Consider the following 24,684-nt stretch of genomic DNA (forward strand, 5'->3'; position numbering starts at 1 on the left):
GAGGGAAAAAAAACAAAATATTAATGCACAAATGTGTATCAGAAATCTTTGTGTCTCGTCTCATGACCCTTCAGTCGCATCTTGGGACCCTTTGGAGGTGCCTGACCCACAGTTTGGGAACCAGTGGACTTAATCACCAACACTAACTGTACATAAAGTAGTTAAAATTAGCAGTGTTTAAACATTGATGCATTAAAACAGTCCCATAACATATAGGCTCTGTTTGCTTCAGCCCTTCTGTACTTTTACTTCAAAAAAGTAAAAGGAGCACTTACTACTGCAGTATTTATACTTTGCTGTGTTGACACTTTTCCTTAAATAAAGGATATTCATTTAAGCATTTTTATAATTAATAAGTGCAGAAAAACAAGTGACGTATCCTCCTCCGAGGGTAAACAAATCTCATATTATTATATTTCCATGTTTTCTGCCGCCTCCGCCTGCCAAGCTGCAGCTTTGCTGACGTGACGTCATAAAATCGGGAGCAGATGTTTGCATTGTTTACACAAAACACTTTTTTTTAATTTTTATATTACGTCCAGAAATCCCAGATAAATATGATCGTATTTTAACAGTAGGGGGTCAGAGTTATCGCGGACCGGGCGACACCTTCAACAGATGTCTCTGGTGTGATTTATATTGTAAATATGTGATGAAACCAGCCGAACAAACAGGACACCATGTAATATTCAGATTACACCATAAAAAACGGATTAAAGCTGTAACGTTTTATTCTTGTGATATTTGCTCTGTAAAAAAATCAATTTTTAATAAGCTTTACTTACATTTTTCTTTTTTTTAAATGTTCAAAATAGAAAGAAAAATCGTTTTTCGACATTATTTAGCATTGCAAACAAAATCAAAATGATTTCACAAACAAATATAAGATATAAAGGCATTACTGTGAAATATTATTTGTGTGTAACTAGGTAACAAATTAGGAGCCTTGGCTAAAACTGAGTAGACAAATTGATCGCACTGTAACTGAGCACAAATATGTTATTTTGCATTCATTTAAAGTTACAAAAAGTGGAAGCGAGCTGCTCAGAAGGATGCACGGTATTTACCGAGTCTTAGTTGGCAGCGTGTGACGGCCTGTTTAGACGGACTGCACCTTTAATGTGATCAGCCGCCTCAGTTGGGAATCCCATCATCTGAGTCTGATCCCACGTCCTGCACGCGCTCGCTGCACGCGGCCGGAGTCGAAGTCGGACTCGAAAACATCACTTATAACAACAACTTTATTCCTATGGCGCTTTTAGGTACATTTAAAACACAATGGGCAACAAGTTAAAAAAGAGAAATGATTACAAAAATTCAACATAAAATAAAACAGTGAATCAACAAAAAGCGAGTTTAAAATCGTGCGTTTTTTTTTTTTTCAGCGTGACTTGAAAGAAGGTGTGCGATGTCGTAAAAAAAAATAAAGCACACGCTCTTGAATCTTCCGTCTCTCTCCGACTCCCGGAGACTCAAAAGGAGCTGCAGATGGATTTGACGGGTGTCACTGTATCTGTGGACCCAGCGGGGGGGCGGGGAGGAGAGAAGGGGGGGCAGGAGGGGGGCGGTCCTGACCACGGGAGGGGGGGGTGCCTTGTTACACTTGGCCCTTTGAGTCGAGGGGGAGCCGGGACAATGCTGCTGTTAACACTCCTGACGGGGACCTTTGGGTCCTCTGAAAGTTTAATGTGACTCTGCGAGCGACCTGCGCTCGCTGAGGTCAGAGATGAGCGCGGCCCGGCGGCGCTCCGAGGTCCGCCTTGTGTCGGCGCGGTGGAAACTGAACGCCGGCGGGTGGGGCGGGGGGGGGGGGCCTCGGGCTTGTTTTGTCCCCCGGCGGCATGGATAATGAGGCATCTGTCTCCACCTGCCGCACGGGGAGATGAGGCTCACTGTCTCTCTTTTAAAAAAGAGAGCACAGGTTACCTATCTGATTTGTCCGAGGCGGGCCGGGGACACGATCTGAAGCAGAGGAGCCTTCGCTCTAAATGTTTTATACCGAAGGCTTTCTTGTTTGGTTTCTTCTTGTGCCGCTCCACGCGACGCTCCCTCATCGGACACGAGTTGTTCGGCGTCCTGTTGGGCTCGTCTAGAGAATTACGAAACCCTCGAATCAATCAAACATGAGCGCCAAAAACAAGAGCTGCAACATCTTCTGCCGGCGGAATAAAGAAACGCGACTGGATTTGTTCATTTGTCATAAACCGGTTGGCAACACTTGGTGCGGATTTTTCGCTCAGAAATAATACACAAAACCTAATATGACAGCAGCTCAGTGTGACTACACAACACACCAACCCCCTCTGCCCCCCCCCCCCACCTCCCCTCCCTCCTCCGTCATCCTCTCCGGAGGACCTCGTGGAGCTCGTGGAGTTGGCCACAGGAACGAAAGGTGATCTTAGGGGGGTTTTGTCTTGGTGTAATCAGACAGCGACATCATCAATCATGAGAGGGGGAATTACAGCGGGCTACAATGGGAGATAAGATAATGAGTGGGGCCACAGCGACCCGGTGAGGGAACAGCTCGAGTTCCCGTCCTGATTACACGGCGGCGGCTCGACTGGGTGCAAAACCAACGTAGGGCCGGCCGCAGGGCTGCACAGTCCCGAGATGAGGAAGGAAAGGTTTTGTTCAGCTACGTCGGGCCTTTTAAGTTTTAAATGTTTATTTGCTTACATCTAAAAGACAATAATCCTGGTTTGTTATCAAGTTTTAATTGCACTCGAAAGTGTTTTTAGACCAGAAGTCACAAAGCTGAGATGTGGTTTATACAAAAGGCATGAACCAGCTTCCGAACCACACTTACCACTGAGGAGCTGAGGAATTCTCCCCATGTTGGACTGCAGAGATCAGGGTTCAGTCCCAGCAGAAGAAGTCCCTTTCTGCACAGTGCGTCAAGCACCGTACGCGGTTTCACGGTGACCTCCTCCACGGTGACCTCCTCCACGGTGACCTCCTCCACGGTGACCTCCTCCACGGCGTCAAAACGCCGACTCGTCAGCTTGAACTTCAATTTTGGGGAACAGAAAAAAAAGTCACCGGGAGTCAAATCCGCCAAGAAAGAGGCAGGTAAGGGAACGATGGTTGTGTCGTTGCCGGGGAGAAACGTGAGCAGACGCGTTGTCGTGTCAGAGAACCCTCGTTGCCATGGCGCCACAGTTCAGACGCCTCAGAAGGTCCCGGTGGAACTCGGTGTTGACAGTCTGACCCCGAGGGGACGAATTCACGGGTGCACAACCCCCGCCAACGTCAAAGAGAAACCCGCCTTTTTTCTGTTTTAAAGAGTGATGTTCTGCCTCCTCTTAAAACACTTTTCTAAGATCAAAGATTCATTGCTGCAGACTGCCTGAAACATCTTCGTCTTTGTTGTCAAGGTCCTGAATTTGTTAAAAAGCGTGTAACTCGGTTGCTGGTGTCGATCGAGTGACGTCACCTGCTCCTTGTGCTTTACTGCTCTGCCCTCCATCTGCGCACAACAGCAACGGTCTCTAAACTATATGATCGTGCCTCCTATCAGCTTCATATCAACTTTTTAATGCGTCTGTTCATGGAGCGGGTCGACTACTAGGACCTCTCCCGAACAAGGCAAAAAAAAAAAAAAAATAAAGTGTTGCCAATGAAGGTCACAAAGTCAGCCAGCTTTAGAAATTATTGGTTGCCAGTTTGGCCATTTGCGCATTGTGATATTTTGCGAAAGTTTTGGGCCGAGCAACCGACTAACCGCTGACACCAAATGTGCATTTGGTTGGATGCTAGCGGATCTGTAACTGTCGTCGCTGCATGGCCAGTTGCTGCGTGGTGAGTTGCACGTGCGGGAAAAGTTCAAGGTGCGTGTCACGTCTCGCATCTCAGAAGACAAAGCCGCCTCCCTCCCCCTCGGCGGTGCAGCGTGCTAAGTCGCGTGTCATCAGGTCTCTGAGCTCCATGACGCCCGGCCCGGCCCGGCCCGGCCCGGCACGTTCCGGTCCACACTCTCACTCCCTGACATGTGCCGCCCTTCGCTAATCTCTGCAGCATCACACCCGACGACAGAACAACAAGTGACCACTACGCCGACCTCCGAGGGGGCCGGTTCTCTGTGCATCAGTCGGGACCTTCCCTTCAAACCCCCACCCCCGCCCCCCGCCTCCCAGCACCGCCGTAGTGGTTTTCTATGGCATTCGGTTAACACATGGGAGGTGCTGTATGTTCGCAGATTAACCGGGCAACACAGAGGAGCTTCCTCTCTAATATTCATGCTGCTGTATGCAAATCAATTGTTCTCTTCGGGATTAAGACGGTTGGAGATTTGAATGTTTGAAGGTAATATGGTTCAAAAAGAGAGGATGCGGATATCATTTTTAATTACACCCCTGAGCCGATTAGATGACAATATGATGCATTAGTTCGAGGCGGGAAAAGTGTGCCAGGCGAGGCATCTGTTTGAATCAGCGGCTGTAAGCTCTGCATGTTGTTTGAGTGACTCATATGGAGCAGCATCTGTGTTCGTCAAAGATAAATCGCACCGTTATCGGTCACACTGGGCAGCTTAAGGGGCTGCAGTGTGTGACGCAACAAATATTTTATAATGGGCCAGTTGTCGATACAATCAATTAAAATACAAGTTTCATTAGAGCTGGATTATCTGATCTGGGATCTGCAGCAGCTCGAGGTGTCATAATAAAGCTTTGACGTGACAAAAACTGTAATTAATAATGTTCATTTTAATAATTTAAGATGCCACGCAGCCAAATTAGATTTTTTTTTTTAAAAACAAAACACTTAATGTTATACTTGTATTATGTTGTTAAATAACTCAAGTAACAAGTGTCTTCAAAATAGTGTTTGGATAAAGTTGATGTGAATTAAAATCAGGTGATATTCTGTATTTATCCTTAAAAAAAATTCTAAACTTAAAGTTATAGGTGCAAAAAAAAAATACTTAACAAGTACCAGAAGGTTTGTATGTTTTTGCAGCTTTATTGGCAGAAAGTAGTTCGTGTTTTACCAGGACAGAAAAAAAAAACTACCCCGTCACAATAATCTGGAATTTGCTCAAATCAAATAAATGTCTGTGTTCTAGTCACATTAAATTAGACAAAGACTGACGAGTGTAAAAACAGGTTGTGGTTTTTTTTGGGGGGGACTCCCATGTTTACCTTTAGACAGAGCTACGTTTGCTGTTTCTAGACTTCCAGCTCTCTGCAAAATTCCTCAAATAGTTTAAGACTTATATATAGAGACCACCAGCATATACAGTAACTCAAGTCTGCCCACAAATGTCAGAGCGTCCTCGAGGATTTCAGTGAGTCGAAGACACATCGGGGATACAGAGGTAAGTTATTGATCACATCTGTTTAAATGTTAGATGGTAAACCCGAAGACAGGATACGACTCATCGGGAGTTTTAAATATGTTCCTTCAGTTCGGCAGTGAAACGCTCTCTAAATTGGCCTCTGCTTTAATTTACCGGATTAAGCGAGTTTACACGTCTATGATATTTACTCAGGCGATTGATTTCCTCACTCTGATTATTACAGCGTTTTGCGGTGGCAGATGGCGGCTCGGTGGTAATCCCAGCTGCCCATTGGCCTGACCCTTTGACCACCTCCTGTCCCCTAAACTATAACACAAGACACCCCCCCCCCTCCAAAAAAAAAAAAAATCTTAACAAGCCCTGCTGAGCTGCGCGGCCAAAGAGCTGCTTTACGCTGGCCAGTAATAGCTGTGTCAGCAGTCAGTAGATGAGCCCGGGGGTTGAGGAGGGTGGGGGGGGGGGATTTTAGAGCCCCATTGAAGCCAAGTGAGCGCCACTGTTAATGAGGGGGGATGTATTGTAAACACTGCAGCTTACTGTTACTGTACAGCCCCTGCCAGACACAAACAGCAGGGTTTTTTGTTTTTTGTGTTTTTTTTTTTTTTTAATGATTTTAACATATTTGCTTTGAAAGAACGAAATTGCAAAGGATTTTTTTTAAATTTTATTTTTGCTTTACTTTTTCTATTAGTATGAACATGGAAGATTATGTGAATCTGAATTCAAATTTCCAGTGAAACAAATATGCAAATCAGGTTGCCAGAACTAAAACTTCTGCCCCTAAAATAAAAAATTACAAGTTTTTCCAATAAAAAGGAAGAAATCCCCAAATGTTTTGTCGACAGATGACATCGCATTTACAAGAATTGCATTTTTATAAAAGTTTTATCAATTTTCATCACCCCCTATTTGCCACGTCATACGACTGCAGTGATACTATTACGAGCTAATTACTCATCTCTCCGTGCAACAGATGACAAAAATCAATCGTTCAATGTCCCAAATTCCCTAAAACTTAAAACGTTTGCTTCGCACACGTCCGATGTATTTAGAATAATTTTAGTTTTGTTTCAAATTTCTCAAATGCAACATCATTTACAGAGTAAAACACTCCTCCGTCCGTTAAAAACAAAAACCCTGTAATTGTACATCTTACAGAAATGTAACAATGGTCATTTCAGTTACCTCATTGCTGTAATCTTCTTGCTTCCTCTGTGTTTCCACAGAGGCCCTAAGCTCATCTAAAGTCATCTGACCTAATCCGCAGCAGCAGCAGCCGCAACAGCAGCCGCGGCAGCAGTGGTCGAGGTAAGTTAGGTCTTTGACTGACAGCCATCTGCCAGACGTGTTGTCTAATTAGTTTGTTTTACTCGTCCAATGCAACAACAACAAAAATGTAATTGAGAGAGGTGAGAAGTAGATCAAGTTAAAGGTGCACTTCAAAGATAAAATCCACTTCCTGCCATCCAAGATTCATAAAACTACAGCAGTGATTTTACTCAATCATCATTAAATTCATAAAACTATTTTTTTTTTACAGACCAGGCAATTTGTTGTCGTTTAAACTTGGAGCATTTATACAAGGAAACCTTTCATCTTTAAAAGTTGAACTATTATTGAGTAAATTTGTGGTATGAAGATGGAAATTAAGGTTAGATTTCTTCAAATTGTAATATCTTTTAATGGTATTTCCCCACTGAATTAAATGATAGTTAAATTAAAAGTCAGCGTGTCTGTAACACTCTGCTTTATTACCTGGTGCGGTGATACACGGTAAATAACAGAATACCTGGGACAACCTGTAATCCTACTCTTTGACAATAGCTGACATTGAAAAGGATTAATCAAATCTTCTTAAGTTGATTCTCCTGCACCGAGGATTGAAATGTGTTTGATGTCAAAGACGTTGTTTATAGCTCATGATAAATCCACCGAGAGTCCAGTTTATTTTCAATTGTTGAGCTAAAAAAACCCGTAGATAACAGAGGTGTGTATGGACATCGTTTTGATCTATTAAAATTTGAATACTCCACTGGTCGACTGCGGCTCTAGATGGCTGCCGGATGAAATGGAAAGCTCCGCCCCCGAGTTGAAACGGTCCGACTGTCGCTGCGAAATGTTTAGCAATGGCGTTCATGATATGTCTCCAAGCATACCATATGGACGTGTTAGCAAGGTTAAAAAAAAATGTAGGTTGTCTTTTGTTTTTCTGCACCAACGGTCAACGTCGGTTCCTTTGAACCGTGTCAACCGGGTCGCGCTGGCAGAAGAGAGGTATTACAGGTTAAGGATTCTCAAACAGGCGAGGTTCACGACAGCCGTGGGATAACCGGAAGAACACGGATTTTAAAATGTATTGTCGTCACCTCAGAAACAAAAGCACGAAGATGTGGTACAAAGAGTACCAATTCTGCATTTAAATGTGCTCCGACTGAAAAATAACCCCGAGCAAGACATCGTGTCCAAACTAACAAAAGCTTCGGATCGGAAAACACTTCCGTGCGTCATCCTGGAGGGGTTCTCAGATCTTATGGTTTTTTATTTGTAGGACTTGTTGGGCACGGTAACCTTTTTTTTTGGAAAAGACTCCGGATTTTACATCATGTAAAAATATCAAATCAGCTTAATGAGGACGTGATTTCAAAGTCCAGTTGTGAACATGACGGAAGTTTTTTGTTTTGGGTGTTCGTCACTCACGGTTGACGCTCAGTGAAGCCGAGACGAGGCCGCTCGGCTTCAGGTGGTGTGAAGGTGATTTTTTGTTTTTGTTGGTCTGTTGTATGCGTCGAATGCAAAACGGCGTTAATTAAAACAACAACAGGCGTTAAAACAAAAAAACGACAACGATGCCGGCAGCAGCAGTTGGTTGTTAAGTGGTTGTGGATCTCTTAAACAAACCGCGGGGCCCTGAGCTGCATCAAGAGGCTCAGCCCAGGTCCAATCTGACATTTATCTCTTCGGGGCCGTTCTGCTGATGGCAGCACGACGTCGCTTTGGGAAGCAGCTGTTTACTGTCAGAGATCTAGGTCAGGACTGAGAGAGAAAGAGCTGGACACACACGGCCAACACTTTACACAGAGAGAGCGCATGTGGGCCTCCGGCACATCTGGAAGCGAATGATTCTGGGGGTCCCGGATCCGGACCGGAGCCCCGACCACGGCGGGACGATACAGTAGATGTTAAAGAGTCAATACTTTATTGATGTGTTAGTGGGGTTGAAATTAGTCTCTGGCTTTCTTTAAAAGGCCCAAAATATGTGCTTATGTTATGTGAAATCACATATTTATAATGTCTAAATTTAAAAATACAATTTCAGAATGAATAAAAAAAACAAGTCTTCAATCTGTTTAATAGTAATTTTATTATTTTGTAGAAGTTATTGTCAAAGTCCTAAGCATGCATATCCTTTTTTTTGGAGAATAAGTTCAAGCTTGTACTTATTTCTAGCGACATACCTGCTTGATAAAATCAATTTTATTGTATTTTTTTTTTAAACTCTTTTCATACAACTTCTTAACTAGCCATCAGGATGCTTTAGCAGCTCATTTTTTTTTATCTATGTAGCGGTGATTTTCCTCGCTGCCTTTGGGTGGATTTTACTGCGACTCATCGCTCAGTCTGTCACGTAGACAAATGATGACTCGACATTAAGCTCTTAAGCAGAGGGTTAAAATAAGTTTTTGGCCCAGTAGGTTTTTAAGATCGCATGTAATAATCTAAAGTGTTTGTCAGACTGACTGCGAGAAATAAAATTTTTTTTAAAAAAAAGGTATCTCCAGTTTATTTGCAGGTCAGAAATCTTAATAACGATAACTGATCACCAACTGTTTCTGCGCGTCGACAGATTAATGTGCGTTCAACTCAACGTCCACCGCGATGAGTGATGTGGAAGATGAAGATCTGCTGCCAGAGCTTTCCATCTGACACACAGGTAAGAGGCTCAGAGGCCACAGTCAGATCCCAAAGGCAGCTTTATCACACTGTTATATAATACACACACACACACACACACACACACACACACACACACACACACACACACACACACACACACACACACACACACACACACACACACACACACACACACACATATTGATGCGCGGCTGATGTGAGGACGCAGACACTCTGCCATCGTCAGCACTGGCCAGATCAGATTTAACCCCCACCCCCCCACTTCCCCCTCCCATCTCTCTCCTCCTTAAGTTTCCTTCATGATCCATGGTAACACTCGTGTGTGTGTGTGTGTGTGTGTGTGTGTGTGTGTGTGTGTGTGTGTGTGTGTGTGTGTGTGTGTGTGTGTGTGTGTGTGTGTTATCCTCTTTCATATGCGAGGTCTGCTCAGGCCGGTGAGGTTACTGAGTGTTAGGGCGAGATGATGCAGTCAGGTGTGTGTCGTAATGTGTGAACAACAGGTGTGATAAGAGGGCGTTGTTGTTCATGGTAAAATCACTTTGTTTGTTTGTTTGGTTGTTGTTGTTGCGCAGTCGTCTGACTACAGTAACGAAGGGACAGCTGAAAATGTATTGCAGTCCATTGATGCCACGTAGTAAAAAATTCAGTTGAAGAATTGGTAAACCGAGTGACAAATCAATATTCCTGTAAGTTAAAATCCTTGAAATATTATTAGAACAACAAAACTGTCATAAGTCATGAAATATACAATTTTATAGATACAAAGACGAGAAATAGTGAACAAAACAGTTTTGATGAATTAGTAAAAAGACTACAAGATGATAATTCCTGTCATGTTCCCTTTTTATCCCTTTTACACAATAAAAGTCTCCATCAACAGCCTGAATCATTTTAAATTGATTCAACTTAAAAACTGAAGTTCCCCCGCCGCCTTAAAATTGTAACTTAACTGAGGTTATTTTCAATAATTACTTCAAAGTCGTTTTATTAGTTTTGAAAAACCCAACTTTATTAGTTTGTTGGTCTTTTTCTTCATATTACTAAAGACACAATCATGTCTGATTTCTTTAAACTACAAAGAATAAGAATCTGTTTTTAACTGTCTGCAAATCGTTTTATTTTATCTTGAAAAAGTCCCACTATGTCATTCATTCAACTAATTATTTCAAGTCAAAGGTCCCCACGTTAGAACTTGTGTATTTGAGTTATAAAACAGTCTAAAAAAAAACAACAACTCGAAAATTCAAGTTGAATTTATTTGAAATTAACACCGAATGTTTGTATTTGAATTTTGATTTTAAAAAAAAGGAGAGAATTTAAGTTTATTCCACAAAAAATTCCCAAATGATGTCTGTAGAATTTATTGGAGAAGTCAGTGAGGTCCGTCTTTATGTTGAGATGACAAACTACTAAACTTCACCTGTAAGCTCAATATTTAATATCAGCTCAAATTGCTTTTAAAATTCTCGACAAAAAAGAGAAACAATAACTTTATCGTTCATATGTTAAAAACAATGTTTACATTTTGTTTAATATTTGTCCCCTTTGTTGTGCAGTATGTGACTGAAACGTGAGTAAAGTTTGGAGTTTTAAATTACCTGGTTATTCATCAGTTTGTATAAAAAAATAAATAAAACAGAGTTTTCACTACTCAACATTTTGGACCAGTTTATCAAAACTTTTGATAAATCAGTTTTTAACTTAGTCGAAGAACTGATTGACAAATTATAACAAAGTATTTGGATTTCTTACGCGCAAACTCCCCTCTTATGATATTTTCATATCTAATATAAAACCAGAAAAAGGGAGAAAGAAAAATATGCATTCGTTTATCAGCCCTATAATACATCAAAAATTACAGCTCTGACTCTGTCGAAGCATGAATTTAGCAGATGTTGGTGTTTTTCTTATCTGAACTCGATTTATTATTAATATTTTGCACACTGCACGATGCACCGGTGGTAAAAAAGAAATCTGAAAATGTGAAGACAAACAATAAACAAACACCAGGAGGCTGCAGTTTTATCAGCCGGAGAACTGTTGATGGAGGTTTGTGCCGCCTCATTAGACTTGTTTTCACCGTCTCACACGAAGCATCGCGGAGGCTCATTAACGTCGTTACATAACACGGCTCCTCTAATCATTCTTTGAATCCTAATATTAGACTGCTCTCATGCTAATCTATTTGTCTCGGAGTAATCTATGGCCTGCTCGTGTAAGCAAGTCTTCAACTAAAACTCGATGGTGTCACGATGTACTTATTATTATGATGTAAACTGGTATAGAGCTGATCTGATCTGCCGCTCGACACCGTCGCGCTCCGGCGGCAGGTGTCACTTTGGCGCGAGACACGCGCCATCGATGACGGGCGACGACGCAAAACCTCCGTTTGGATCGACGGCGTAATCAAGAAGCGTGTGCGCGTTTCGCTTTTTATTCTTCTCTCGATGATATTTGTTCGTTCTCTGCAATATTAAGCAGGCAAGACTTTACAATAACAACAAAAAAAAACAGTCAACAGGTACAAGTTTAATTTGATGTGAATATTTTGGATTTCTTAATGATGCAAGATGAGGCTTTGAATTTACATGCATGCACAAAGTTACAGAAAAAAAACAACATGGATTTCACATGCAAAAACATGTGATTGTGCACACGTGAAAACTGAATTTGGAAAGTGGTTTTGGAGCATTTTCATGTCGATTCCCGTGTGGAAACCTTTCCACATATTAAATTCAGGTTTTTTTCTGTAAGGTCAAACTTTCAAACTACACTTCTTTACAAAAACCTTCAGATGTCCTATTTGTTGTGGGCAGTGGACATGAAATACTGGGACAGACAAGAGGAGATAAATGATTACCCGCCGGGCACGAAGCAGGACGTTGTAATTTTGTACGGTCCTGGAAAAACTGCTCAACACTGAGAATTTAAAGGAAAACACGAAACACCTGCTGTCACCGTCGCAAAAGGAAATATGTTATGTAGCGTCGTATCGAGAGGTCGGACCATCTCAAAAGGTGAAAACAGAAAAAGTTATCGCTTATATCGTCTACAGTCGTCAAAAAAAATCCTCAAGCAACAAGCAAATTCTGCAACTGTAGAATCTTTAAGTAATCTGCATTAGAAAAAATTTATATGGTACTTTTTTTTTATATACTGTATGCGATGAAATCAGTCAAAATGATTTGAGCCAACTGATTGTCAGTTTAAAATTACTCAGCTGTTTAAACATCTGCAAAACAAAAAGCCGCAAAAAATGTGTTTTTCTAAAAGTTCACATATTCATAATGTTGAGACCCATCATCCTGCCTTTTATTCATTTTTAGTAATTATAACGGAGGTTAATGGAGGGTTTGAAAAACCCCGACCTTCTTCCATATCACACATTGATTTTAATAAATAATAAAGCAATAATGCAATCACTCACGAGGTTCTTTGCACATAAAATATTTAGAGGAACCACCAGCACATTATATGTAGATTAAAGCTGCATAATAAATGGAGTTTAGACGAGTCACACACGTGTCGGTTAGTTGACTTTAGTCTAAAACATCAACTGGTCTAAAGGCTGTTTTTTTTTTTTTTTTAAGGCTTTTTAACTCCTGAGCAGAATAAATAGTTTTCATAAGTATAGACAACAACAAAAAAAACTCCTCCATTGACATTTTTATTTACGTAAAAGCTTTGAAATGTTCAAATGTTTAAATTAAAAAAAAATTGACCCCCAGTTTTTTTTTGTTTGTGTAAAATGTGTAAAATGTTTTGGAGAATATAAGTATAATTAATAATACAAATACAATATTTGAAGAAATAGTTTGAATAATCAATATTTTACTCGACATACACACAAACTTAAACATATGGTACAAGTTATCAGAACATTTATGCAAAAATGAATGTGAATCAGTCAGTGGGTGTTTTAATTAACTGCCTTTATGCGAACATATTCAAGAGGACGCAACACGATTACATATTTAATTGTGAACCAGTAACCAAACACACAATCAGCGGAAAAAAAAAAGGCAGCATTTAGGACAATAAAAGAATCACCTCATGTGCTGATGATGAGTGAATTTTGTTGACAATCAATAAGCTGACAAAATTTGCCGACACATGAAACATAAGAAAAATAATTAAATTTGTGAAATCTTAACAAAAAGACCACCAAAAAAAAAAGTTCCAACTTCTGGGAAGATTAAAGAGATAAATGTGGATTAAAGCAGGTACGCCAACACAAATGAGTCAGTATCAAGATCAGTCATCGGTGCGTAATTGGCTGAATCCGGGCAGAAAGCTTGCAGGTCGCTGACCTCAGAAGACTTAATTAACTGGTAAATCTTACAAAAAGGTCAACAGTGTGTTGGCCAAGGATGAAGAGAGTAGCCACCATATGGCTAAAGATGCCCACAAGAAGTGTGTCTTCAATGCTCTTTTAATCTTTTGAGCTAATTGTGCCTCCCCCCCCCTTCGGTCCTCTGATGATGGTGACCGGCCGATGCCCTGTGGCAGACAAAATGTGGTCAGACTCTAATCTACTTAACTGTTTTCCACTTTGTTTTTCCAATTATGGTCGGGGGCCATGTTTTTGTGGTGCAGAAACACGCTGACATCGACATTTATTTTGCTCTCCAGGCAAATCTTCCACTCGGAGTTTAATGGCCAGGCACCATGTAGGGAATAAAAAAAACAGGTGTTTGAATCTTTTACAGATTGTGTAGATAGATAGTAGCTCTAATCAGTATTTATATGATAAATATGATTTGATGATAGCAATTTAACGCTGTAAAAACTCATGCGGTGAACAGTGGAGCATTTAAGCTGCTGAAAAGTTAGATATTTCCTTCAGGAGTTGGTTGAGACCAAAACTGGAGCAAAAAGAGATCGAATGTCGGATTTAGACTCAATCAGGTGGATTCAAATGAATAACTCCAGCAAATCTTTTTTTTAAATTTTTATTCTCATTCTACGATAAAAAAAAATCTCCATGAACAACTCAATCATTTTTAAGTTGGTTCAACTTAAAAAAAAAAATGGAAGTTTCCCTGAGTTAATTAGTTAGAAGTGTTACAAACAGCTTTTCTTCATATTTATTACAGACACGATCGTGATTTATTTAAACTACAAAAAAAAATGTAAATGCATGATCTCTGTGTCCTCATTGGCTACAACCTTAAATTAACAAAATGAAAAAAAACAAAAAGATGATTTATTCCTGTTTTCAGCAAACGAGCTCTACAGACAAAGTTAGCGACCAGCTGTTATAAGACGGTGAAACACGTTGTAGTTTAAAATGGGTGGATGGGTTTCTGCTTATTTCTCTGCACCACAGTGGCATAAAAAAAAAAAAAAGTAAAAGAAATGTGTTCACATGTCAGACAGTTATTGACACATGTGACAAAGCACAGAACAAACAGCAAACAGATAAACAAACTGTGTGTTTCATGAGCGTTTCGGGTCACGAGGGAACGACTGAAACACTGTTTGACGCCTGCCGTGAATTTCACAATCAAAACGTCTTGGAGAGCTTCAATGACCGCTGGGGTCCTTTCTCGCCTTATTTACAGAAACAGTGTGCAGAACTTTTCCTGTCGTCCCAAATTCTCCTACAGTTTGGTAAACAACAAGTCACTCTCCCCGTTAAATATAATCACAAGGCTGCAGTTTTCTTTCAGAACAGCCAGGATTTTAACGGGAAAGAATACAATTTTGAATTGATTTGAATTGTTCATGAAGCTTTACATGACCTCACTTCTCCCTGCTGGGTCACTGAGGTCTTCCTTCTCTTTTATGACAATGATAAAAAAAAAATACATTTTATTTGTATCGCACTCTTCTAAACTTGAGTCACAAAGGGCTTCACATAAGATAAATATATATTTTATATGTTCCTTACAGGCAAAAAAGTTCCACAAAAGTTCCAGTGAAATCGCCTTCTTCTCTTTTTATGCCCCCGAATCAGACTTTTAATTTGGAATAATTTCTATTATCTTGGTTTGTAAGTTTTGATTATTATTTTTAACCCTGGTGCTTATTCTATTTCATTGAACTTTATTCATTGAGTCTTAAAACATTGACTTATTTGTTATAACTTTTAGTTTCATATATTCGTTTTTTATTTTTATTTTTGTGTGTTATGCTAATGTGAAGCACTTTGAGCTGCATGAAAGGTTCTGTATAAATAAAGCTGAGCTGAGTTAAGTCTCATATTAGCTGCAGCCAAACTCCGCCGCCTATGTAAATGCCACACGTATGATAATTCTAGCTTCTCAATAATAAATGTGAGACCCTGAGCAATGAGCTAAATTAGTGGCCGGCCAAAACATCAGCCATTCAAAACTCTATTATTCCCAATGTGACCTTTTTCTCCTGTCAGCCTGGCAGGGGGGAGGGAGGGAGGGGTGGGGGGGGGTGGATGATCTCAAAAAAAAAGAAAAAAAAAGAGGAAAATGGGGGTTAATAGGCAGCTCCTCAGCAAACACTGGGAGTCATTATGAATGGGAGGCAATCACACAGATCAAATATACAGCGGGGAGGGAGGGGGGGGGACATGGAGCTGAAATTCAGAGGCAAAAAAAAAAAGAAAAAAAAAGAAGGAGGGGAAATACAAATTGAAGAGGCTGGTAAATATAATAATGTGCGCCTCATGTAATCATCCCTTTTAAATGCAGATACTGAAGAGGAGCGTTGAGTGATGCGGGCCGGAGGAGCCGGAGGCGACCCGGTCTAAAGTTACAACTCTCCTACCGCAGAGTTTTCAGCATTCATCCTCCTTTTTCTTTCTTTCTTTTTTTAAAATGGTCTTCTTTTTTTTTTGGTCTTTATGTTTCTTTACGCAGACTCGATGAAGAAGATCCACGTCTGAGCCGGCGAACCCAACGTTCTGGCAATGTGACTGATTGATCCAGTAGATGAACAGTAAAGATTAAGGAGGGGATGACAAATAAGCATGCTGCTTACACAGCGCTTGGGGCTAATCCTCCCCTCCTCCTCCTCCTCCTCCTCCTTCTCCTCCTCCTCCGGGCTCCCTTTTGAGGGACCTGCTGCCGAGGAGAACCCGCAGACGGTGACGGACCCCGACGCAACCTGTTTGACGCGCAACAAGTGTTCAAGCTCCCCGAGCTCAAGGGCAGCAACCCCGGGTCCATCTGCATCAACACAGTAGAAGGCTGCCATCTGTCCGCCCGTGGTGGTGGTGGTGGTGGTGGGGGGGGGAACCGCCGGAGGCCCCACAGCTACACTTTTTCAACACTAAAAGGAACTTTTTTTTGTTTTGTTTTAGTTTTCTTCGTGCGTGCGTGTCGATCCTGGACGTCGTCGCCTAACAGATTTTTTTTTTTTAAACTCAGAAGAGGACTTTACAAAGTTTCTTCATCTCCATTCGTCGACCGAAGAAGGAAGAAAAATGATGGAGGATCACTTGTCGAAGATCTCCCTGATGCCGTCCTCGTCGCCCACCGAGTCGTCTGGCAGCGGCGGGTCTGACGACAGTAGAGGTAAAGAGCTCCACATGTCCTCCGGCAGCGACAGGTGCTTTATAGCAGGGCGGGTAAAAAAAAAAAAAAAAAAAGTTACAAGAGAAAAAAAAACAAACGGCTTCTTTTTTAAGATCCTCATATTAAGTTTTCATCCTTTTTAACCCATCTGTTTACTCATGAATCTTTTTTCAACATCACACAAGCATGAAATAAAACTCAAAGATCATGAATATTCACACAAATACAAAAACCAATAAGCTCCAAGCTGACATAACTGCAGTTTTTCCTTTTTTAAATTACAAATATACTCGATTAAAGTAGAAAAAGGTCAAAATAAATGATTGTTCTGTCCTTAATTTCAGGATTAATTTCAGCATCCCTGCGACGTTTGTTTTAGTTGTTAACCTGCCTCCAGACATTCTGTTTTTTTTTCTTTTTGTTTTTATAAATTCATAATCATCCACTAAATGAGATTTTCAGGCCTCAGCGGCTGTCGCCACATCGGGCTCGTGTCGCTTTTTGTCAGGCAGATGGCAGGCACACGTACGAAACAATACGGGGACCCGACGAACGCCACTAACCGACCCCCCCACCCCACCTTCTTGTGTCACTCGTGTTTAACTCGCAGCCAAGAGTCCGTCCCCGGGAAAAGCCCTGAGCCCGGCTCTGGTCTGCAAAGTGTGCGGCGACACCAGCAGCGGGAAGCACTACGGCATCTACGCCTGCAACGGCTGCAGCGGCTTCTTCAAGCGCAGCGTGAGGAGGCGGCTCATTTACAGGCAAGTGAAAGTGTTCGTCGTGTGACGGTCTCGTGTGAGGTGCATTATGGGAGGAAATTCGAAGTGCAAAGGTGACAAGAGCATTCAGCATTTTTACCCGACGCGTTCTCTCAGACGTCAACTTCACTGAAACACACACACACACACACTTTGTAAAACATAAAGCAAATGAGGATCATATTTTTCCACAGCAATAGTATCAATTATTGCTTTTAATATTACACCAAAAATTACTATATAAAGGGAAAAAACATGATCCAAAAGTATTTTTTTTATTCACAAATTTGAAACTTCCTATTGCGTTCAAATTGATTGACAGGTCTCATAATACACACACTAAATCCGAGACAGATATCAATATTTTCTAGTCCTGGTAAGAGTGTCATAAAAGGTCATCAAAGTTATTTTCATTAAGGAGGTGATGAGAAACCCCCCAAAAATGTTCCCCCACATGTCCAACTCTTGGATAATATGTGAATATCAGTGTAATGTTATATAGTCAAAAATCACTCATTATTGTCCTCATTATGTTTTAAGACAAATTACAACCGAGCTATGAAAAAGCCGGAAAAGTTGGCAGCGTCGTTGACGTGGAGATGTTACATCGTCTCGTCTAGTTGCTTTTCCAAAAAAAAAAAGGTTAATTTGCGAGTTTCAAAATCTCTCGTTGCAATTTTTGGTCTAAACTAAACGGCACGATTTATAGCTTCTGTTTAAAATTGTCTTTACATTTCTTTCCATATACTGAATGTATGTGAATATCGGATTTGTCAGCTTCAGTAAAAATATCCACTCGTCTCACTGACATATTGACAAAACTACTGATGGAAATCAACCTTTAAAAGACCCACAAAACAAAGAAGTAGTCTTTTTTTTTTTTTTGTGTGCTTAAACTAATCTATACTTTATTTTAAAAGTAGCCTCTGAATCCTTTTTCTTTTGCGGGGTTATCACAGAATGTGTGTGGTTCTTTTAATAAACGTTAGGTGAATATTTAATGGTGAAATTTCCCTCCCTGACAGTTTACATTTAAGTAATTATCCGATTTTAGTCTACAAGAAAACGAATGAAGTACACTGTATATTTTTGTAAAGTTTTGAGTGGACTCGCCCTTTAAAATGCTGGCCTTGGGCGTGTGAACAGGTGCCAGGCCGGTACGGGCATGTGTCCGGTGGACAAAGCTCACCGCAACCAGTGTCAGGCCTGTCGGCTGAAGAAGTGCCTGCAGGCGGGCATGAATAAAGATGGTGAGTGTATTTCACGCACAGCGATAAACATGAACCTAAGTGGGATTAAAATTTAAAAAAAACTATAGCTCCTGATGTCCTCAGGTAACAGGTGGTTTCGTCCCCCCCCTCCCCCTCTTCTCTGGTCCCTATTGCTCTGCAGCAGTGCAAAATGAGCGGCAGCCCCGCAGCACAGCTCAGGTGCGCCTGGACTCCATCGACGTGGACCCCGAGAAGGAGCACCTGGCCACCACGCGGGAGCCCACCTCCTCTTCCTCCTCCTCCTCCTCCTCCACCTCCTCCTCCAGCAGCTCCGTCATCACGTGGCCCCACATCACCTCCTCCATGTCCATCACCTCCTCCGTCACTCCCCAGCGCTGCGTCAGTCCGCAGAACAACCACCGCTTCATGGCCAGCCTCATGACGGCGGAGACCTGCGCCAAGCTGGAGCCCGAGGACGGTGAGGAAGAGCCACGAAGACGTTTAAAAAAATATATATATATATATTTATCAGATTTGTTATACAGACTTGTAAAAGAAAGCAGCTTTTGGAGAAACCGTTAATGTTGAAACGTTGGATGAGATCAGCTATTTTTAAAAGAGTAGCAAACGAATGCGAGAAGGTTTGAGCTCAGAATCAGGTGCGCGGCATTAGTTTTGGGGGGTTGAGACACGAGGCAGAAAGGGATTATACAGCAGAGTCAGTGGCGAGTAGGGCGGGGTTTATCGGGGTGGGCGGAGCAACGGGGGCGGCGCTGATGGAAAAATCTGTGATGGTTTTATCTCCACTTACTGAATGAGGTCACCGTGGAACAGACGCTGTTCGTTTTTTGTTTTAGGAGGGAAGAGGCGCCGTGTTCCTTAAAACATGACAACAGGTCTGCTGCTCATTTTGTCTGCAGTTAGGACAGCTCCAATATTAGCGGCCCCGTTCATATTAAAATGTTTCGACTTTACATGTGAAACTATGAGAGTACCAAGCATGTTAATATGCTCTCAAGTTGACATGCGACAGTGTGCCAACATTGCTTGCTGAATGAACCTGGTCGCCCTCAAATTTGAGACCCGAGCCGAGACTCCGAAGCGATAATTTTTGCTATTTTGTTAAAAGCAGAGAAATAAATGAGCATTTTTTATTGGAGACATCGGAGGTTATTTTAGATCTGGTGGGCAAACATAAAGCTAAACAAAAATGACATTCCTTTTCCCGTACCTCGTATCTTTTTTTCCCCGTTTCAGTTGACGAAAACATCGACGTGACCAGCAACGAGCCGGAGCGAGCGTCGTCGGAGTACCACATGGCGCTGTACCCGTCCAGCTCCGAAAACGTGTACGAGACCTCGGCACGGCTGCTCTTCATGTCGGTGAAGTGGGCCAAGAACCTGCCGGTGTTTTCCAACCTGCCCTTCAGAGACCAGGTGAGACTTTAAAACCAGTTTAAAAAGATCTTTTAGCGTCGCGGTGGGAAAGGTGTTACTTTTTCACTTTCGCTATCAAATATTTTTTTTGTTTCTGTTTCGGTGTTTGTTTGAAGATATTCTGTAATTGTGTTACAAATTCAATTTAAACGTCACACATACAGCGGCACCTTTATTTCACTGGTAATTGTAAAATAACTGTTATGGCTATTCGAATATAAACTAATGTCTCATCATTGACAAGAAAATATGATGTAAAAAAAAAATCGTGTTTAATGACGAATACAAATGTTTTACTGGATTATAATTGTGATAACTGAAATTTTTTCTGACCCAATGTATTAAAATTCATCAATCAAGCAATAAAACAATTTATTTAGCCATCGAGGTGCAATTGATGGCAAACGACAGCAACATTTAAGAAATCGGCGTGCAAAACAGCGTTAAATAACTGTATTGCCTTTGAAGGACATAATCAAATTATTAAATTAACAGTTACATATTTTCCTGACAGGAATGAGCTAAACAGTGACTCTGAAAATGAACCCAAGCCCCGTTAACTCTTCGCCCTCTGATCGCTCGTCTTCACCAGGTGATCCTTCTGGAGGAGGCGTGGAGCGAGCTCTTCCTGCTCTGCGCCATCCAGTGGTCTCTGCCGCTGGACAGCTGCCCACTGCTCTCCCTGCCGGACCTCTGCCCCGGCATGCAGGGCAAAACCAGCTACACCAGCCTGGACCTGCGCCTCCTGCAGGAGGTCTTCAGCCGCTTCAAGGCCCTCGCCGTCGACCCCACCGAGTTCGCCTGCCTCAAGGCCATCGTGCTCTTCAAGCCAGGTGAGGAACGAAACCGGTGATCGACTGGTCACTCAGTGTCTCGACTACCACCTGAGGATGAGCCATTTTACCATTTGGAAACTCTGAGCTTTCTCTAGCGCCACCCTGATGCTAAAATATTGCCACATATAATTTAAGATCATATTTTAACATGAATTTTATATAAATGTTATTTCATCAAGTACAATTCTGTGATACAAGGCCATAATTGGGAGAATTAAAAAAATAATTAAACAGTCTCTTTTTAGATTTTTTTTTTTTTTTTTTGGCATGAGTGGGCCTCCGTAGAAAAACAAAATGCATAAAAAGACGTGCTACAATCCACCATAAAAATTCACTCGGGCATAATATAAACGGTTGTTGTGATACTTATTTTTGCTCTTGCTCCAACTATTTTGATTTTGTAATCAAATTTAAAGAGATAAAAAAAAAACCTTTTTAAACTGAGGTCGGAGATCAGTGCAAAAAAAAAGAAGGAAGATAAAACAGTTTCTTTGAAATACAAAAACAGAGCCCCAAATCATTTTTAGCCCATTTTTATAAATTTATAAATTATTGTAATATTTTAGGTGTCAGTATTAATACGGGTAGATGAGACAGATCATTTTACAACAGTATTTGTGAGACTAACACGGTCGTTTCCTCCACAGAGACTCGAGGCTTGAAAGACCCGGAACAAGTGGAGAACCTGCAGGATCAGTCTCAAGTCATGCTGGGACAACACATCCGCTCGCACTACCCCAGTCAACCAGCCAGGTAACGTCCTGGCTCATGAACATCACTGAATTGACGCAAATTTGTTTTATTAATAAAATACACCATTGGTGGTCTTTCCATCTTTTTACAATCATGCAGTTTTTATTAAAATTTGTGAACCTACACTTTCCTGAAAATCTTTCACCAAAAACCCTCAATATGATTTAATATGTAAGATCTACCTCTGCTTCTAAAGGACTAATGCCAAAAATAGTTTTACATATATTGCTTTAGATTTAAAGCACGAGGCAAAAATCAAGCCTATTTGTGGTGTAGTGGGTTATAGCCACTAGAGGGCCCCGACAACATGTAAAAAGTCCCATTCATTTTTTATTCAAAAGGTCAAAGTAGATCATGTATTTATTTTATTTTTTTCATTGTCACAAGTTTCAAGATAAACTTCCTGAATTTTTGGACTTTGGGAAAAAAAATCCTGGAGTGCACCTTTAATTTATAACCTTTCCATTCTTGTTGCAGCTGTATTTTATTCATAGTGCATTTTTATTTAAACACGCTCTACATGTTTCATATTACTCAAATGGTAACTTGATAATATTTAGTTTTATTGGTCAGTTGTTGAGCAAATGATAAAAATACAAAATCTGGTCCAGACAGGCAACAATTTCTTAACATTTTAATCCCATGTTACCTCTTGTTTTACACAGAAGCTGATTTTATTCCGATTTCTTTTATTTTTTTGTGTTTAGGTTCGGAAAGCTGCTTCTCCTTCTTCCCTCTCTGCGCTTCGTGACTTCGGAGCGGATAGAGCTGCTCTTCTTCCACCGGACCATCGGAAACACTCCCATGGAGAAACTGCTGTGTGACATGTTCAAAAACTAAAAAAAACAAAAACAACAAATCGACAGAGAAACCCGTGCACGTCATCCGTAATCTCCCGCTTCGGCCGGGACGATGTGTGACAGATATTTTGCTTTGTACTCCTGTATACATATCAGAGATTCTGCGTGCTGTTATTTTTAATTCTTTTTTTTTTTTAAAGGCCACTTTATTATTTGTTTGTTTCCACATCAGGTCACTCTGAAAAAAAATGAAAATGCAGTTCAGTTCTCGTCATCATGCTTGCTGTCTATTTGTATCATATTTAGACTCATGGTCACATTTCGTCCTCTAGATTTTCATTATTGTTGTGTTTGTTTTTTGGTGAAAAATTACACTGCAGATGTTTATTTGTTTGGTGATAGATGGACCATATATACCCCCTGCTGTCATTAATGTGACTGTTGTATTCATGTTGTTATGCCTTGATAAAGTAAAAAAAAAAAAAAAAAAAATGCTCCAACGGTTCTTGGTTGTATCATAAATATTTCAACACTGTATTGTGCTACAACACAAACACATGGACCCTCAGCTCTCTCTGCACAGAAACCATCAAACAGCGCCATCTTCTGTCTGGTTACCACACAAAACCCTCAACACACACTTATAGTTTAAACTTGTGAGGACCCCCTTATATATCCACATAAATTTATGTTTGTCCTCAATATGGTTTTTGACCAAAATCGGTCCCCACGACTACAGAAAGACGTACACAAATGCACACTTCTCACTTTCCCCATGGGGACACTCATTGACATACTACTCTAACTTTAACCATTCCAACTAAATGCCAATTCTTAATCCTCACTCTAACCTTAAAACCAAGTCCTAACGCTCAAAAAGCAGACTACACCTGGGGACCTTAATTTTTGTTCACACGGTGACAAGAGTCCCCATAAGTTAGTGTGCATTCAAAGTCCCCACTAGGATGTAGAAACAAAGACATGCGCACACGCACGCACACACACACATATGCTAAACATAATCTCAAAACAAAATCTCAAGCACAAAATGTAGATGGAAGTTGAATCCCATTAATGCGAGCTAAAGCTTTTCTCTCTGCCTTGTTAAAAATAATAGCCGGAGTTGGATAAGATGATGTAGTCCAAATACTAATTGGAACAGACGTAAAGACATTTATTGGACATACTGGAGTCCAGCCTTTGCGTATAGTAGACTTGGCCATAGATGCTTTTGTTGTTGACATCTTGTTAAGAGATTGACGGTTACTGATGTGGGTTCAAATAGGAAGCGGTACGGATGTTGCGGTTGAGCAGGCGGTCATTTTAAAACTGCATTTTCTTGCCGACAGTCCACATTGGTTCGTTTTAAATGCGCGTCTTTCCTTACATCAACCTCAGAGGGAAAATTTTGAAAAATGTCCACTCCTTCAACTCTTTCCAAGGTATATATATTTTTTTTTAATGTTAAATGAACCAAAAATTACCAATAATTTGAGAAGAAGGAAACGTCGGTACCTCACGCCGAGCAGAAGGTATCCAGTACGACTCTGCACTACTTATCTTTACACTGACATCTGTACAGTGAATTTATTACAACATCTTTAATATAAAATGCTTCCCACTTTGAAATAAATCTTGAAGTCGAGTGTCGGTTTACCTCAAACCAAATGTCGGCCCGATAAGAGACGTCACTCAGTATTACTTTACCCTTTGATTCAAACACACGGCAGCCATCAGAAAGACGCAACACAGGAGCAGAACTGAACTGCTGTATTCAACAGGGAATTCAAACACTTTATATTTTGAGCATTGGAAGTCAAGTGCTGCAGTAAAAGATGATTTAAAGCAGACAAAAAGGAAATTCACAGCTTGTTTAATCGTTATTTTAAGACTTGGGCTAAATTGAGCTCTTAATTCTGGAGTTTAAAAAGACGAGAATAGCATCCGGCACCTCCGAGGTCGTCTTTCTGTGTTGAAATAGTCGCAGTTTAAGTGTTGCATGTCCCGTGTCGGGCTCTTTAACGCCTACACGGTCAGAAAATCCTGGGATCAGATCAGCTGGTGACTGTTGTCATACGAGTGAGCTCACCGAGCCAGATTAAGAAACTTTAAACTCCCACAGGAGATCCATTGGATTTCGCGGCAAAGAGTGTTGCTTTTAAGTTGAAAACATGCCTTTAAATATT

The 24,684-nt window shown here is 41.0% G+C and overlaps 1 protein-coding gene across 1 annotated transcript; it reads left to right on the top strand.

Annotated features, from left to right (window-relative positions):
* Positions 1-5,917: 5,917 nt before the first annotated feature.
* Positions 5,918-22,968, top strand: LOC138624879 (photoreceptor-specific nuclear receptor-like). The gene is made up of 11 exons (XM_069705449.1): positions 5,918-6,604; positions 9,141-9,227; positions 15,880-15,939; positions 16,048-16,704; positions 17,315-17,465; positions 18,609-18,712; positions 18,855-19,151; positions 19,931-20,109; positions 20,702-20,942; positions 21,593-21,698; positions 22,406-22,968. Exons 4-11 carry the CDS (start codon positions 16,614-16,616, stop codon positions 22,536-22,538), a joined length of 1,302 nt encoding a protein of 433 aa, XP_069561550.1. The 5' UTR covers positions 5,918-6,604; positions 9,141-9,227; positions 15,880-15,939; positions 16,048-16,613; the 3' UTR covers positions 22,539-22,968.
* Positions 22,969-24,684: the final 1,716 nt, after the last annotated feature.

Source organism: Brachyistius frenatus, unplaced genomic scaffold (genome assembly GCF_029030835.1).
Source record: "Brachyistius frenatus isolate BFR_SWC_R1_liver_20210118 unplaced genomic scaffold, ASM2903083v1 Contig_56, whole genome shotgun sequence".
Taxonomy (NCBI): domain Eukaryota; kingdom Metazoa; phylum Chordata; class Actinopteri; family Embiotocidae; genus Brachyistius; species Brachyistius frenatus.

Bases quoted from the DNA above. Each gene is read 5' to 3' on its own strand.
- LOC138624879 (XM_069705449.1), top strand. From the start codon at position 16,614: ATGATGGAGGATCACTTGTCGAAGATCTCCCTGATGCCGTCCTCGTCG. The intron at 19,152-19,930 runs GTGAGGAAGAGC...TCCCCGTTTCAG, and splicing joins CAAGCTGGAGCCCGAGGACG to TTGACGAAAACATCGACGTG. The intron at 20,110-20,701 runs GTGAGACTTTAA...CGTCTTCACCAG, and splicing joins ACCTGCCCTTCAGAGACCAG to GTGATCCTTCTGGAGGAGGC.